General features: G+C 31.9%; 2 protein-coding genes across 2 annotated transcripts; both read left to right on the forward strand.

Annotated features, from left to right (window-relative positions):
* Window positions 1–3732: 3732 nt before the first annotated feature.
* Window positions 3733–6580, forward strand: HELRODRAFT_176109 (hypothetical protein; the record flags this gene model as incomplete). The annotated part of the gene is made up of 3 exons (XM_009023437.1): window positions 3733–3913; window positions 4264–4511; window positions 6434–6580. 3 exons carry the CDS (start codon window positions 3733–3735, stop codon window positions 6578–6580), a joined length of 576 nt encoding a protein of 191 aa, XP_009021685.1.
* Window positions 6581–7656: 1076 nt separating this feature from the next.
* HELRODRAFT_176110 (hypothetical protein) lies at window positions 7657–12578 on the forward strand (the record flags this gene model as incomplete). The annotated part of the gene is made up of 7 exons (XM_009023438.1): window positions 7657–7694; window positions 8418–8538; window positions 8595–8670; window positions 9330–9456; window positions 10023–10341; window positions 11007–11277; window positions 12385–12578. The coding sequence occupies 7 exons, from the start codon at window positions 7657–7659 to the stop codon at window positions 12576–12578; spliced, it is 1146 nt and encodes a 381-aa protein (XP_009021686.1).
* Between the last annotated feature and the right edge of the window lie 2611 nt (window positions 12579–15189).

Below are 15189 nucleotides of genomic sequence, written 5' to 3' on the forward strand. Positions count from 1 at the left end.
TAGGGGAGGTTAAGGAAATTAGATGGATGCATGAATGTTTGTTTATTTTTTCTATTGCATGGGAAATGTGTAGTTAATTTTATGCTATTCAGGTGTAGGATGGGATTAATGGGGTTAGATGGATAGAGTATTTTATTATATCTTGGTTTATAAGTTTGCATTTATGGTGACACTCAAGACACTGTTAATGTTAATTTATTGTTTTTGGAAATTATTTTCAATCTGCCATGGTATAATGCATTATCTTCGTGGTTATACTTGTGAAGCAATTGTACGAATGTATCGTGGTATGCATGTATAATACTATGTATTTTTTTTTTCCTGTAAATTCGGTAATGGGCAATAGCCCGTGCTTTGTTCAAATAAATAAATAAAATAAATAAATAAATAAATAAATTTGCAAATAGCTATTTCGAGTTATAAATAACTCATCTTCAGTGCATTATATATAAGGTATGTAAGATATTTGATATAAAGGAACAAGTAATTATTAATTTATATAAATTATTTAATTAAAACAGAAAACCAATAAAATAAATTTATTAACTATAAACAATATAAAACGCGATTTTTAAAAATTTCAACGGCAAGATTGTTTATATTATGGTTGTTAAGGTAAATATCAACGCTCAGCCGAGAAGCGCGAATTAATTTATTTATTATTATTATCATTATTATTAACGTTATTATTATTATTATCATCGCTGTGGTTCTTGCTTCTTGTGATGATGTTCCATTTGCAAGTGATATTTGTGCTGTGGGTTGTGGCGTTGGTATCTACAGCGTTTGCTCTGTTGTTGTTGTTATTGTTGATGCTATTGTTGTTGATGTTGTTATTGGTGTTGTTGATGTTGTTGTTAGGGTTGTCACTATTGATGAGGTTCCAATTGCAACTGATATTTGCGCTGTGGGTTGTTTCATTATTATCTATAGTGTTGGCACTGTTATTGTTGTTGTTATTGTTGATGTTGTTGTTGATGTTGTTGTTGGTGTTGTTGATGTTGTTGTTAAAGTTGTCACTATTGGTATGATTGTTGTTTACATCATCAATATTGTTGGTGATAACATTGTTATAATTATTGCTAGTGTCGTAATTGTTGTTGTTATAATTATAATGATTGTTGTTTTTATTTAGTAGTCTATTTGAAGGTAGAATGTTGTTAGACTGTACTTGAATGTTCATGGAGAGATTTTTGTTTTGTATGAAAATTGATTCAGCTATTTTCAGGTTTGTGATGTTGTTATTGCAATAAACTATTTGCGTGTTAATTAACATTTGTCGTGTTAAAGTGATGTTATGCTGTTGTTGATAATGTTGTTTAATTGCTCCATCTTGTAGATGCATGGTCAAACGTCTTGACAATGTGGTAGTTGTCATTCCAATATATGAAGCATTGTTGCGGTGCGAACATTCACCGACGGAGCATTTATATTCATATATTAGATGACTTAGTTGTAGTTGAGTAGTTGCAGGAAGGCAATTATTTTTCATGATTAGTTGGAATGTTTTTAAATTTTGATAGTAAATTCGAAGAACAACTTTATTAATTGGATTTGACGCTACTACGTTTCTGCGTATTATTCCTTTTAAAATTCTTTCATCTTCTTTATACGCCATTGAAAAGGTATTTTTGTAGTAAAATATTATCTTATTTTTGTCATTCATTTTGTTGTTGATTTGGTTTCTAATGATACGGCTGTTGTTGTTGTTGCTGTTGTTGTTATTGTTGTTGTTATTGTTATTACTGTTTGTGGTGAGGCTTGTGATGCTGTTATTATCAAAGTTATTAGACGTGGTGGAGGGGTTGCCATTATCTTCCTGTTCTAAATCTGGTGACCGTCATTCTATTAATAATTATCGCCCTATCTCTGTTCTTTCTAGTTTGTCAAAATTAATTGAAAAAATTATCTTAAATCGTCTTAATAAATTTGTAAATTGTCATAATGTTATTTGTTTAAATCAATATGGTTTCCGTGAAAAGTTGTCAACTGAGTTTGCTGTTTCAGACGTTATTAATTTTGTTTTTCATGCACTTGAATCTATTGGGGTTTTTATAGATCTTTGCAATGCTTTTGACTCTTTAGATCACAGTATTTTATTGTACAAGTTATATTCATTTGGTATTATTGGTTTAGCTTATAATTGGTTTTCTTCATATTTAAATGATCGCTCTCAATTTGTTTCTATTGGTGGTTCTATGTCCTCGTTGTCTCCTATTAAATCTGGTGTTCCTCAAGGTTCTATTTTGAGCCCTTTATTTTTCAATATTTATATTAATGATTTTGTTTACTCTTCTAACTTTTAAAAATTTATTTTATTTGCTGATGACACTACTCTTCTCTATTCTCATTCGGATTTTAATGTACTTGTTTCGGTAATTAATTACGAATTAAATTTTGTTTACTATTGGGTTGTTTTAAATTTCTACGTATCAATTTAAGTAAAACATGTTTTATATTATTTGGTTCTAAAATTAGAACAGATATTGTTTATCCAGTTTTACATTTAAATAATATTACTACTGAAAGGGTTGAATCATTTAAATTTTGTGAGTTATTTTATCCTCTAACTTATCTTGGTTGAAATCATATCAAACATATCTCCTGTAAACTATCTAAAAACTTTTGTCTTATTTATCGATTGAGGTTTAAATTTCCTAGATTTATTTTAACAACTTTATATAACTCTTATATTCTTCCTTATCTGGTTTATTGTGTTTCTGTTTGGGGTGGTACGTGACGGGAAATTTTAAGTTGAAACGGTTTATTTTCATTATCACTTTCGTCAGTTTGTAAGTTTGTATATTTGTTGAACAAGGAGATTTGTTGAGATCTAAAAGTTTCCCGCCAAGCCAAGCATTGTTTAGAGTTTTCGTGATAGTTTGTGCAGCGTAATTCGTAGATGATTGTGCAGCGTTAATTTTAACAATATTTTCTTTGGTGTTGAATGTATTCAGCTTATGCAAACACTGTTTATTTAACACAATATTTTCATTGACCAAATTTTCAATTCTGTCAATTTTATTATTTAAATTCGGGGAAATGTTTGTAAGTGTTTCATTCGGAATTTGCTCAATGTTCAGAATGCTGAATACTGGTAACAAACGTCCCAAATTGTCAGTATTTATAATTGAAAATAATTAAAAAAAACACTTAACTTATCCAGTTTAGTATATTCACGTGTTGCAAATTTAATTTTTTCCTTTTTCAAACTATCTAATTTTCCCTGTAGAACTTTGAGGCCATTCTGAAGTTCAGCGGAGGTATAAAGATCTGCTACAATATTTCTAAACTTTTCGTTTTTCAACTTTTCAAGATTTTTAGTTAAATACCATAATAATTCGCTAATTACGATTTTGCGTGCGTATTTTATATATATATATATATATATATATATATATATAGCTATCTTTCTTCAAATTTATTTAATAAAATTTTTAAAACAATAAAATGTCTAATTTTTCTGACATTAATAAACTAAAAAGAAATTTTAAAAAGTGAACAATGTTGAAAGTAGTGTTGAATTTTTGAAATACATATATATATATACATATACATATATATATATATATATATATATATATATATATATATATATATATATATATCTTGATTATCTTAACACGTTTGTTATATTAAAACAAAATTCTAGTTTTAGATACATGGACTAAAGTTAATATATAGTTAAAAACAGTTACAGATAAACTGATAAAGAATTATCTAAAAACAGAAATGCAATTTCCTACACAAGGACCAATGTTTTTTCCTGAAGAAAAAACTGGGCAAGATCCTATGTTTTTGCTTACCAGAAACAGCACTGATATAAAATTGTCTAAAAAAAATGAATCGTACGGCTCAATGAAAACCGTAAAAAACATAGATCCTTATCCCGCAACTGGAAACTTTAATAACTGTGAGTTAGAATAAAAAATATTTATATTAAATTTCTAACGAAACATTGCAAATTTCAACATCATGTTAACTTTAAAGTTATCTATTCAATAATCACTTTCAGTTAAATTTACCTTTATGGTGCAGTTTCGTTGGTGTTCAAAGGCGTTTCCAAATTTAGCAAGCAGACATGCCTAACACCTACGCTAGGTCAAAGCACAGCAATATCAATAATGGTGCAATTACTGAAACGTTAAATCTCTTAGCTGAATATTAAAAGTGTTTATAATAACATCATAAATTCAAAACAGAATATATTTAAATAGAATTTTAACTACATTTTAATTTTTTTGTTTTTTTTTTTTAACAAAGATCCAGAAAAAAACTCGAATAATTTAGGCCGAACGCTGGGATTGTTCATAACCGTAATTGCTTGCTTCATTTGTGTACTAGGAATTGTAAATATTATTTACTCTTCATTGTCTCTTGCATCAAATTCCTGGGGTTGTCTTAACTCTACCCCAGCAAATTATTTTTCATCGACTTTAGGTCCAAGTTCACCCTCTATGCTTATTTTAACATGGATATGGATTAGCGCTGGAATGTGGGCAGCTATACCGGTAATTATCTTGAAACTTCAATTTTATTGATTTTTAACTCCAATCATACAATTTATAAAATTGTATAACTACTAAAATAATCAATATATCTTTATTTTAAATGAATCATTGAAATCAATTAGATACATACAGTTTTTTTTACCATTTCTAAACTCTTTTTTTGTATTTTGGTCGTTTTTAATTAAATTCAACGTTCCCATTTTGTTAATTTTGTGATGTTAACCATTTATAACATACCTTCCGACTTTTCTTTTCTAGTTCTCTTTTGATTAGTCTTCTTTAATAAGCTTGTCATCTGGAAATTCGCAAATATATCCAAAAAGTTTCAGTATTTTATTTTTATTTGTATATATTTTTTGTAAGTTACGTAACTTTACTACATTCATTACGTTTGTTAAGCATTATTTACTACACCACATGACGTGCGTACTCGCTACGTATGCGGACGCAAGAGCAGCATAAAAAGCGCATGTAAAGATGGTAGCCTTTTAGTTTATCGGACAGACAATGCTTGAGTTAGACCATTGCGTAGAAAGAGCATTTCTAACGACTCGAATAAGCTTATCCACAAACAAAACTAACTCGCCGACGCATGCTTCAATGAATACAGGAGCATTCGCTCGAACAATGATTTGCCCAAACGATGATTCACTCGAACAATGGAAGATTCGTCTGATGAATTTTTTGCACGAAAACGTTTCGCTTGATTTGTTTTTTACCGAATTGTGTAACTTGGTTATATTATAAATGAGGCATTTATTATATAAATTTTAAACAGTAGTAATTAAAGGTAATGACCAACTTTTTTAATTTGTAAAATCTAAAGTCATTGCAGTGCTTGGTACTAACCGCCAGAAATTCATTATACCATCATAATTACCTTTACAATCATTACTTCACCATTAATTCAATCACATAAACCACAAACTTTCACAATTAAAATTTATTAGCAGAGACTCAGCATAGTTTTCTTTGGTTGGCGATGTGCTTACTATTGACGTTTATTAAAAAAAATTTGAAAAATTGAAAAAAAAAGACATACTTATTTGGTATCTCCTACTGATCTCCACCGATGATAGCTTTGTTTTCAACATGCTTTATACGAGGAGAGAGCTGATGGGAACCAATTATAATTGGCGCTATATAAATACAAAATTTGATTTAATTTGATTGATATAAACAATATTGTATGTATTCTACCGAATTAATTTAAAGTTTGTATTTTCGATTTTCCTTACTAGAATTTTCAAATTTTCTGGAAATTGTCCAATTTTTTAAAAATAGAATTGTTTTCCAAGTTCATCATAAAAATTGAATCAAACAGTTGTTATCCAAATTCATCATGCTGATAAGGCAATCAATGCAGGTTTGGTATTTTAGGCCATGTCCTTTACAAATAACTATAACTTCAAAACACCAACACAGTACATCTAAAAATTGCTGAAGTTGTCCTTGTAGATATCAATAAACCCCAAATAATCATCATTTCATCATTACCAACTAGCTTCAATAACGAACGAAGAAATGACAACAAAGATGAAGAATACGACACCAACTAAGCAACTCACTCTGCTAAAGAACAAACTTGGCCTTGTTTAAAGAAACCATATTAACCAAACCTGCTCTAAAGATGATTTGTGAAAAATTGAAATAAAGCCTTATCTGCATGATGAATTTGGATAACAACAGTTTGATTAAATTTTTACGATGAACTTGGATAATAATTTTATTTTCTATAAATTGAACAAACTTTAAATTGATTTGTGCCAACAATTCGGTTGAATTCATACAATATTGTATAAAATATAGTGTATATATATATATATTATATGTAGACTATATAAAATGTATAAACGGTATAGATATTTGTGCACATATAAAATATATGTATAATTTAATTTATATTTAACTATTTGTTATAGCCATTTGTAACGGGCTTGGCTTTAATAAGAAGTAAGAAATCAAAGAAGAAAATAGACGATCCAAATTACAATCTTGGCGTCCCGACGGAACTACAATTTTCTCAGAATAGCTACACAAATGCAGTATGTGCTTTAACAAATTATTAAATTTTAGCAACATTACTGTGCTCTTCAATTTAAAGCGTATAAATTCAGTTAATAACAGCAATAAAAAATTTAATTACTAAAAAAACAAATCAAAATAAAATGGTTTAATTTAAAGTTTTATTTTGCTTTTTAACTAACTAAAAAAGCAGTTGTGCTGATAATTAACTTATCATTGGGTTTTAATGGCAAAATTAATATGAATTTTGTTTGAGTTGTATGTTTGTTTAAACCAATTTTACGGTGAGTCAGCTCAGTTTTGGCTATATCCGCCATATCCCTTGTTATGGTATTTTTTTCAATCAGATACTATTTAACAAATAAGCTTTAATTTAGTATTTTAATAAATTAGTTATTTTGGAATCATTTTGAAAAAATATGAGTTTAAACTTAGATAAATTGTCACCGTAAGATTGAAGTTAATTTTTATATCATTTAATAATGTTGACGAAAATAAAATCAACTCTACTTTTTTTGAAACTGAATATTTTAAATTTTGTGGTTTAAACGTTAATCAGTAATTAGCAAGTTTGTCTTCATTTCTGGTACTTTACCGTCTCACCATCAGACAACTTTTGTTTTCATTGAAATTTGCAAAATATTTTTCTCCATTTTCATATAATTTTTTCAAAATTTCTGAAAATTAAATTTATCTATTCATTAGAGATATTATATTAAATTATATTAAAACTATAATAATTCTAAATAAATAAATAATGCACTAGCGATGATGGTATAACGTAAGAAAATATCTATCTGCTATATTGTTAATAAAATGTCTGTTAATATAAAAAAGTTTCAATTTTGAACAGACTTTATTCTGTTGATGAACATTTACTAAGACAAATTAGAAAGTTCGAATATTAGTTGAAAAACACTAATTAACCGGTAGAGTTTATTACATATTGTCATTTATATATATGTATATATATATATATAATATTTATATAAGTGATAATATATATACAAATGAATAGTTGTAGTTGTGTTGTCCACCAAGACGGCGAGGACGTTGCGTCGATATTAAGTGACATTCGACTTTCTATGAGATCGTAGATGACATCTTAATCTAAAATCTGATGCGCATAGTTTACCACAATGGGGGCATGAAGAACCAGTTGGTTTCAATTCTCTTGATGTTGCTGCATGACGTATAAGTCAACGCCTGTAAGAGGCATTTGTCCATTTCAACATAAAACTTGTGAGTCCGGCTTTACAAATCTTCTTTCATGTAGACGGATCTTTTGCTATTTTTTCAAGTCCTGTCTAGTTGATGTTACATTTCTGAAAGACGCTTTTTACTTGATCTACGAATCGCTTCTTTGGCCGACCAACTGAACGACAGCCGTTTGAGAGTTCACTGTATCTACGAGATAGACGAGACTCCGCCATACGTATAACATGACCTATCCAGCGCAGCTGTTGTTATAACAATAGATATTCGGCCGGTGTAGTACATGCAGTCTTAAACATATCTAGGAGAGGTATTTTGTGTCACCATCTTATTCCAAGAATGCTGCGAAGACAGCGAACATGAAAGGCCTCGAGAATTTTGATGCGTCGACGATAAGGAGTCCAGGATTCACAACCGTAAAGCAGTGCAGAAATGCAAACAACTTTGCACACAGCAATCGTTTTTACCACGGTAAGGTTGTGATTCAAATAGACGTGACTCCTCAGTCTGCCAAATGCAACCGACGCCACCCTAATACGATGCTCAATTCCACGATCCAGACAGCAGTCAGTACTGAGTATACTACCAAGATACATGAAGTCATGCGAATCATTGAGAGCATTTCCATGAACTACGAAAGGTTAGCTGGTATGTTTTGATTTTTAGCGAGGGAGAGTACTTCGGTTTTTGCAATGTTGATAACGAGTTCTGCACGACTATAGGCACACGACAAGACATTAAAACTATTTTGGAGAGCGGAGATGGTGTTGGCAGGAATGGCAGTGTCGTCAGCGTATTGGAATTCAAAAATCTTATCGCCTTGAGTCGTTCTATGTTAAAAAGGCTGCCGTCGAGATGGAAACAAAACGGGATGCCTGCGTCAGACGGAAAACGATCGCGATAGATAAGAACTGCGGCAGTGAGGAACAGATTAAAAATCACAGATGCCAATACTCAGCCCTGTTTTACTTCCACAAAAACATTGAACGGTTTAGATACTTTGCCATCAACAATCACTTTACCTCTCATACCTGTATGAAATTCACGCAGTACCGGAAGAAATTTTGGCGAGAGCCAAATCTACCCAGGATCATCCACAACAAGTCTCTGTTGACCGTGTCAAAAGCCTTCGTCAGGTCGATGAAAGTCAGGAAAAAATCCAGGTTCTGTTCACGGCACTTTTCCATCAGGAGGCGTACAGCAAAAATCATATCGGTGGTGCTACGACCGCTTCGGAAGCCACATTACGTTTCTGGAATGACAACATCAACAATGTGTTTTTGAAATCGTTTCAACATGACATGCGCCAAAATCTTGCCAGCGATGGAGAGCAAGGAAATGCCACGGCAGTTACCACACGATTGTCTATCGTCCTTCTTTTTGAAATGGTAACGATGTTTGCATCCTTCTATTGCTATGGTATTATGCCAGTGGTCCACACTCGAAGAATGAAAGTATGCGGCCGCTGACCTATTTGAAGACCACCATATTTGTATATCTTTGCGGGAATGCCGTCTGGTCCTACCGTTTTGTTATTTTTCATTACCTTGGTGACTGACAAAACCTCCTCAAGTGCAGGAGGGCTATCAAGCTCAACAACAGCCGGGAATTTTAAAAGGGCTTTTATAAATGTCGGGTCCACCGCGTTGACGCTGTTCAACAAATCACTAAAGTGCCCGGTTCAGCGTGACACGATTCTCTCAAGGTCTCTGATCACTGCAAGACTATCTTTTGACTTAATTTGAAGAACAGAGTGCTGGGCCGGTCTATAGATAGACTTGAGAGAGTTATAAAATCGTTGCGTATTTTTTGTATCCGCTAATCTCTGAAGTTTCCTATCTTTTTCCGTCCACCAATCGTTTTCCATGCAGCGCAGCACTTGTCAAACCTTTGTACGTGATAGTTTTTATGCAAGATTAAGACTGGGTGAGTCTGGGTTGCTGAGCCTATTTTTATGGGCTTTGTTCTTTGTTTGCAAAAGATCAAAAATGCCAGGTTGATTCTCAAAAGACCAGTCCTTGCGGAAAACCCAAGAACAGTAGTAGTTGTTGACGGTATGCAAGAGTTGATTAATGACCATTCATCGGTCACTGAAGATACACCAGTAGGTTGCTGAGATACATTGGACAGCTTAGTTTGTTGTGTATGCTTGGAATTCTTGCACTATCAGATTTTAGCAAGCACTAATGTTCAGCTTTTTACGTGGACCCTGTCTACGAGTTGGTGGGGTAAGTTTAATTGCAAATTTTAATACGACAAGATGATGATCAGTCCAACACTCTGCGCCTCTCATAACTTGCGTATGATTGACGTCGGCAACATCGGGTTGTCTGGTTATGATATAGCCCAAAAAATGCTAATGCTTGGACTGTGGATGCATCCAGGTAGCCTTTCTTTGATTACGCTGCTAGAAAAGGGTGTTGATAATGACTTATTTGAATTTCGGATTGAGGAGTCTGATTCCGTTACTGTTTGCGTTTCCCAGACCATATCTGCCAATGATGCCAGTCCAGACACTGAAATCTGTTCCAACTCTTGCGTTAAAATCGCCAATAACTATAATTTTGTCATTTTTATGTATTCTCTGAAGGTTGGTACGAAGGCATTCGTAGAACATATCTTTCACCAAATTTTTTGCGTCAATAGTTGGGGCATAAGCACTTATTTTGGTCATGTGACGATTTTTTGCAAGCGGAATGCGCATGAACATAAGTCTTTCGCTAACCCCGACTAGGGTCTCAGTAATATTTTTGAGTAAGTTTGTACAGACAGCAAAACTAAACCATGAATCCGAAAATTATCGCCTGATGAACCCCTTCAAAAAAATGTGTATACTGCCCCCACTTTAACCAGAGATCTTTTGTCCGGCAGACGGTTTCAGACAGTGCAGCAATGTCGATTTGATATCTGCCTAGCTTGAGGGCAAAAAGAGCGGTGCGCCGCGCAGGTCGTTCGGTAATAGTTCGGACCAAAAGCGTTTAAACGTTTCCAGTCGCAAATCGAATAGGTTTATGGGTCAATTTTTGTTTTTGACCGCTTAGGAAGACACCCAATGAGCGCGGTTACCATTTTGGGAAAGGTTGAGAACGAGCAATTTTTAGGCAACCTTTTCTAGGCCCCTCGTTGTTTGAGGTGAGCAGGGTGAGCACTAAATAGAGCTGTTCAGTCACCCTGGAAGCTGCCGAAGAGATTTGTCATTCCTTTTTCAGAGTGTCAGCGACCATCACTCCAGAACCGCCTACGTGCAGCACTCAGACTAGGGACTTCCAATTCTATTTTGAATCTACCTTCGTCACCTGTGTAACTATCACCGCAGTCTGTAAAAGGTTTTCTGTCACCGGTAATAGCGCGGAAAACAGACGCAGGAGAATTTTAACGTGGAAGGAAATCGCGAAAGCCTTCGGTCCACAAAACTGTTGCAACCATCTAAACCTAATGGCATGGGCAGTCTCCAAGACAACTAGAAAAGACTGCAAATGCAGAGGCCAACCGGATGAATGCCACCTGACGCGAGTTCTCAACGCCGGTTTGCGATCAGAGTTTTCTTTCTGCTAGACGATGAGCTATCCCTAGCTTCGAGCTCCATCCTCTCGAGTTTTGTTATTGATTTCAAAACCTTCTCCGGGTTTTGAAATCAGAGTTTACCTTCTCCTAGGCAGTTTGATAAGCATTACCCATGAGGAGCAACGAGGATGCCAGCAGCTGGACTTTAGGAGCAGAGCCTGTGTCAGGAGGGCATTTTCTGAGATTTATAACTGCACAGCTGACAACCATACTTTATTTTGAGTGAATATGTATAATATTTATATATATATATAATATATGTATATATATAATATATACTTTGGGCTGTTGGCTTTAAAGATTGGATATTTTTTGCTGCGATTAAATGTCAGATTTCTCCGTTAATTTTGATAAATTGTTGTTAAAATTTAGAAAAATTGATTAAATAAAATTAGTTTAACACAAATCTGTATAATTCAGTTCTAAATTTTGATTTTTGTTAAGTTTGAATTAAAGTTTGCGGTTTGTTTGTTGAGTTGCGGTTAGTTGCTAATTATAATATTGTTTAAGCAGCATGGCTGGCCGAGATAAATGTGTAAAGTGACCAAAAAGTGTTAAAAATAAAAAGTTTGTAAGCTGTTAACCGGTGTGAAAGTTTGTATCACGCCGATTACGTTTCTCTATGTGATAGTACATGTGAATCGCTCAAAACGAATGTTCATCTCAAATGGTTTTGTGAGAGTTGCGTCAAAACTGCAATTGAATTAGAAGATTTAGACTTTAAAAAAACATCCTGAATTATTGAGACTGTTCATTGCCAGATGTTATCGAAATTTAAAAAATTAAACGAGTTAAACCTTGAAATTCAGCAAGAAAGGAAAAACATTAAAATGGTTATTGATGCAAATGATAGCGACACGTCATTATGTAAAGAAATTACAAATTTAGAAGTTGAAATGGCTGACATCGTAAAAAGAGAAGTTGAAAACAATGTCGATGTTATTAATAATAAAGTTAAAGCAATTCAAAAAACTTTGAATAATGTAACCGAACTTAAAGAAAGAGAATTGAACTTAATAGCTTTTTGTTTGTCGTTCAAACATTGTGAAGATATTTAAAAATTTATCAGACAAAGTAACTGAGAAGGACATTGTTAGAATCACGAGACTAGGAAAAAAAGAAGAAAATTCTGTTCGGCTGATATTAGTTAAATTTGAAAATTTGATGGCCAAAGACAATATTATGTGGAACATCTATAAAACGAAGTCGATTGATGAAGAATTCAAGTATATTGGAATCAGTCAGGATTTGACCATTGACTAAAGAACAGAGCACAAAGCTCCAGTTAATGAGTCAAAAACAAAGAAAGCTTCTGATGAAGGTATTTTGTTCAAAGTTGTGGGTCCAGTAGGAAGGTGGAAGATAATAATTTTTTTTCCAGAAATAAAAACTTAATAAATTGTCAAAGTAAAAATTTGAACGAGGTTAAATAGGTCAAATGATAAGGTAGAGTTGAAAGTTTTGGTTGTATTACTAAATATTAGGTCAATTGATTCTAAATTTGATATGGTTCATGAATTAATCTTGGATGGGTCGTCTGATAATATTTCAATTAAATTGTCAATGCCTTCTGGCTTTATGTCGATTATTTAAGAATGCATGATCCTTTACATGGTGGTGTGATTGTATTTTTTTACGTCCCAATTAAAATTCAAAAAAATAAGTCTGCCTTCATTGTCTACATTTGAAGCTGTTGCGCTCAAACTTACAATAAATAATAATGATTTCATTTTGTTGGCGGTGCATAGGCCTGGTTCTGTATTGGTTAGCATTTTATTTTTTAAAGAACCTATAAATACTTTAGAAAATATTTCTGTTTTAAATTTAAATATATTGGTAGTGAGCGATTTTAATGTCAATGTTGAAAGATTTGATGATCAGAATACTATTCGTCTGTTTAAAGTTTTTGAAAATGTTTCAATTGACTAACCATATAAAAGTCAACCCATATCCTTGGTGGTATACTTAACCTAATTGTCAGTTCACAAGATTTTTCAATTGCAGACGTTAAAATTTTTCTCAGTGGCACTTACTCGGATCACAGTTTGATTCAAGTTCAAATACCAATAAAACAGGTTTGTTACAAGACAAAAAGTAAATGAACCAGGTCAGGACAACATATAAACGAAGACGACTTTTCAACGCTTGTAGCAAAATCTCCTTTATCTAAATCATGCCAATGTAACAATATAGATTACGAATTTATTGCCTTTAATTAGCATGCGATCATAGTAATATATTTATATTATAAGAATCACATGTCAACCGCTTTCGAACAAGATTAAAAAATTATAAAAAGTATCATAAAAAATATCGTCCAAGCAATAAACGAAAACGATAGTATTAAACTACTAATATACTACTCAAACCAAAGAACGTCATCTCTTGTGATGAAAAACAACTGCACTAGTTAACCAGAATCGATAATGGATCATAGCCATCTAATTTATTAGTTCAAATGTAATATTAGTGGCACCATAATTCTGAATATATTGGTATGACGGCGACCAAGTTATCGAAAAGACTCACGATGCACGTAAAACTGGCAATGTAAAGAAACCCATGAAAGAGAAACACAAACCTAAAATTACTAGACAAATCTTGGACTACAATATTGGAATCTTACATTACAATAACAACAATTATAATGTACGACTAGCCGAATCAATACTCATAGAACAAAGACGTCCGATAATAAATATTTGACAACGGGCAATCGGAATTCTTCCTACCAATAAATTTAGAAACAGAGGAATCATCGATATTGAAAACACTTAGTGTTATATTTATCGATAATGAAAACACATAAAAGTGTTATATTTATCGATAATGAAAACAGTGTTATATTTAACGTTGTTGTAAAATTGTAAAACTAACTATTCACTTTAAACAAACAAGGAATCAACAACGTAGAATAGAGGCACAGTATATATATATATATATATATATATATATATATATATTTCATTAAACGCGATGCTCATATTATTGTTATTTAATTTTTTATTAAGATTTTCTATTTTTCTTATTAGTTTTTTATAATTATAATTTAAATTAAAAATTAGAACACCAATATTCATTATATAATTATTTATTAAGCGACGTTTCGAATTTTATAATTCATCTTCAGGCAATTTAATATTAATTCAAATAAAACATAACAATAAACTGTTATTAGAAATAATTAGAAAAATCATTAAAAAAGGAGTCCATCCAGTTGATTCTAATGAAAAAATAAACCTTCTTATTTATTATAAAAATTTTAAGTCGCAACAACTACTAATAAAAAATAGTCCCAACGTTAAACTAGCAACAACACAGCACTCCCACGTCATCTACCAATTTCTATGTCCTCACGAAGACTGTAGGCTTCGTCCATCTTCTTATATTGGAATGACTACCACAAAACTGACAAGACGTTTAACCTGCCATTTGAACATCGGAGTTCCAAATCAACACTACCATGACTGCCACAACCAGCAATTATCCCGCAAAATATTAGAAGATAATACTAAAATATTAATGAAAGACACTAATTTTAACAGACTACAAATTTTAGAATCCCTATTTATTAATATTTATAAACCTAATTTGAACAAACAAATTTATTCCAATTTTATTTTACCTTCATCACGAAATGTTTAATTTATTATTATTATTATTACATATAATTATATTATTATATTGCACATATAATATATTTTATTATGTTATATTACAAAATAATTGTTTATTATACTTAATTTAACTACTTACGTTATTTAACTTTAATCGTTACGTTACTTTCGCGCTCAACTCTTATTACGTCATCTGACAGTTTATTGTTATGTTTTATTTGAATTAATATTAAATTGCCTGAAGATGAATTATAAAA

This window comes from Helobdella robusta (assembly GCF_000326865.2).
Source record: "Helobdella robusta unplaced genomic scaffold HELROscaffold_36, whole genome shotgun sequence".
Taxonomy (NCBI): Eukaryota; Metazoa; Annelida; class Clitellata; order Rhynchobdellida; family Glossiphoniidae; genus Helobdella; species Helobdella robusta.